Here is a 603-nt window from a genome sequence, read left to right on the forward strand (position 1 = left end):
CTCCCTCACCTCCCGCCTCTTCCAGAGAACGAAGACCAGGGAGATTCGGTGGAAGAAACGAGGAAGTTTAAGAAGTCGCGGGCGCGGGCGAGGAAGGCCCAGGCGGCGGTAGGTGGAGGGCGGCTGTGGCTCTGAAGTGCCCAGGGGGCCTGGTGGCCGCCACGTCCCCCCTCCATGGCTGTGAGGAGAGAAATCAGTGGAAGAGACAGAAGCCCCATGCCCATCACATTAGGCTTGTCTCCGGGCTGTGTTCCCAGAGAAGCTTCCAGAAGGCCGGCCCTGAGCGCCTGGGCAGTAGGGTCCTTACTGAGTCACCACTCACCCGCCTGCTGCATGTGTGACACGCCAGGCAGGGCCCGTGCTTCACGCGTGTCAGCAGCCGTCCTGTGAGCCTTTCCAGGTTCTAGGAGAGGAAACAGGCCCAGAGAGGGTGGGCGGCCGGCGGGGCCTGGCGCTTGTTTATCCCGCTCACGACACATCTGCACACGCACCTGGTGCGGCCGGGTCCTGAGGCCTCGTTTCCCGCAGACGCTGCCGCAGATCAGCCTGGACAGCTACTCGGTGCTGCCGGCGGGCGAAGGGGACGAGGACCGGGAGGCAGAG

At 65.2% G+C, this 603-nt stretch overlaps 1 protein-coding gene across 1 annotated transcript in view; it reads left to right on the top strand.

The window, feature by feature from the left end:
* The window catches only part of DHX37 (DEAH (Asp-Glu-Ala-His) box polypeptide 37), a 19,874-nt gene that overhangs the window by 11,964 nt on the left and 7,307 nt on the right, over window positions 1–603 (top strand). Inside the window, exons 9-10 of the mRNA XM_014533344.1 lie at window positions 12–108; window positions 529–601. Of these exons, the coding sequence (XP_014388830.1) occupies window positions 12–108; window positions 529–601 (170 nt within the window). The remainder of the gene's footprint in view (window positions 1–11; window positions 109–528; window positions 602–603) is intronic.

Source organism: Myotis brandtii, unplaced genomic scaffold (assembly GCF_000412655.1).
Source record: "Myotis brandtii unplaced genomic scaffold, ASM41265v1 scaffold97, whole genome shotgun sequence".
In the NCBI taxonomy this organism is placed as follows: Eukaryota; Metazoa; Chordata; class Mammalia; order Chiroptera; family Vespertilionidae; genus Myotis; species Myotis brandtii.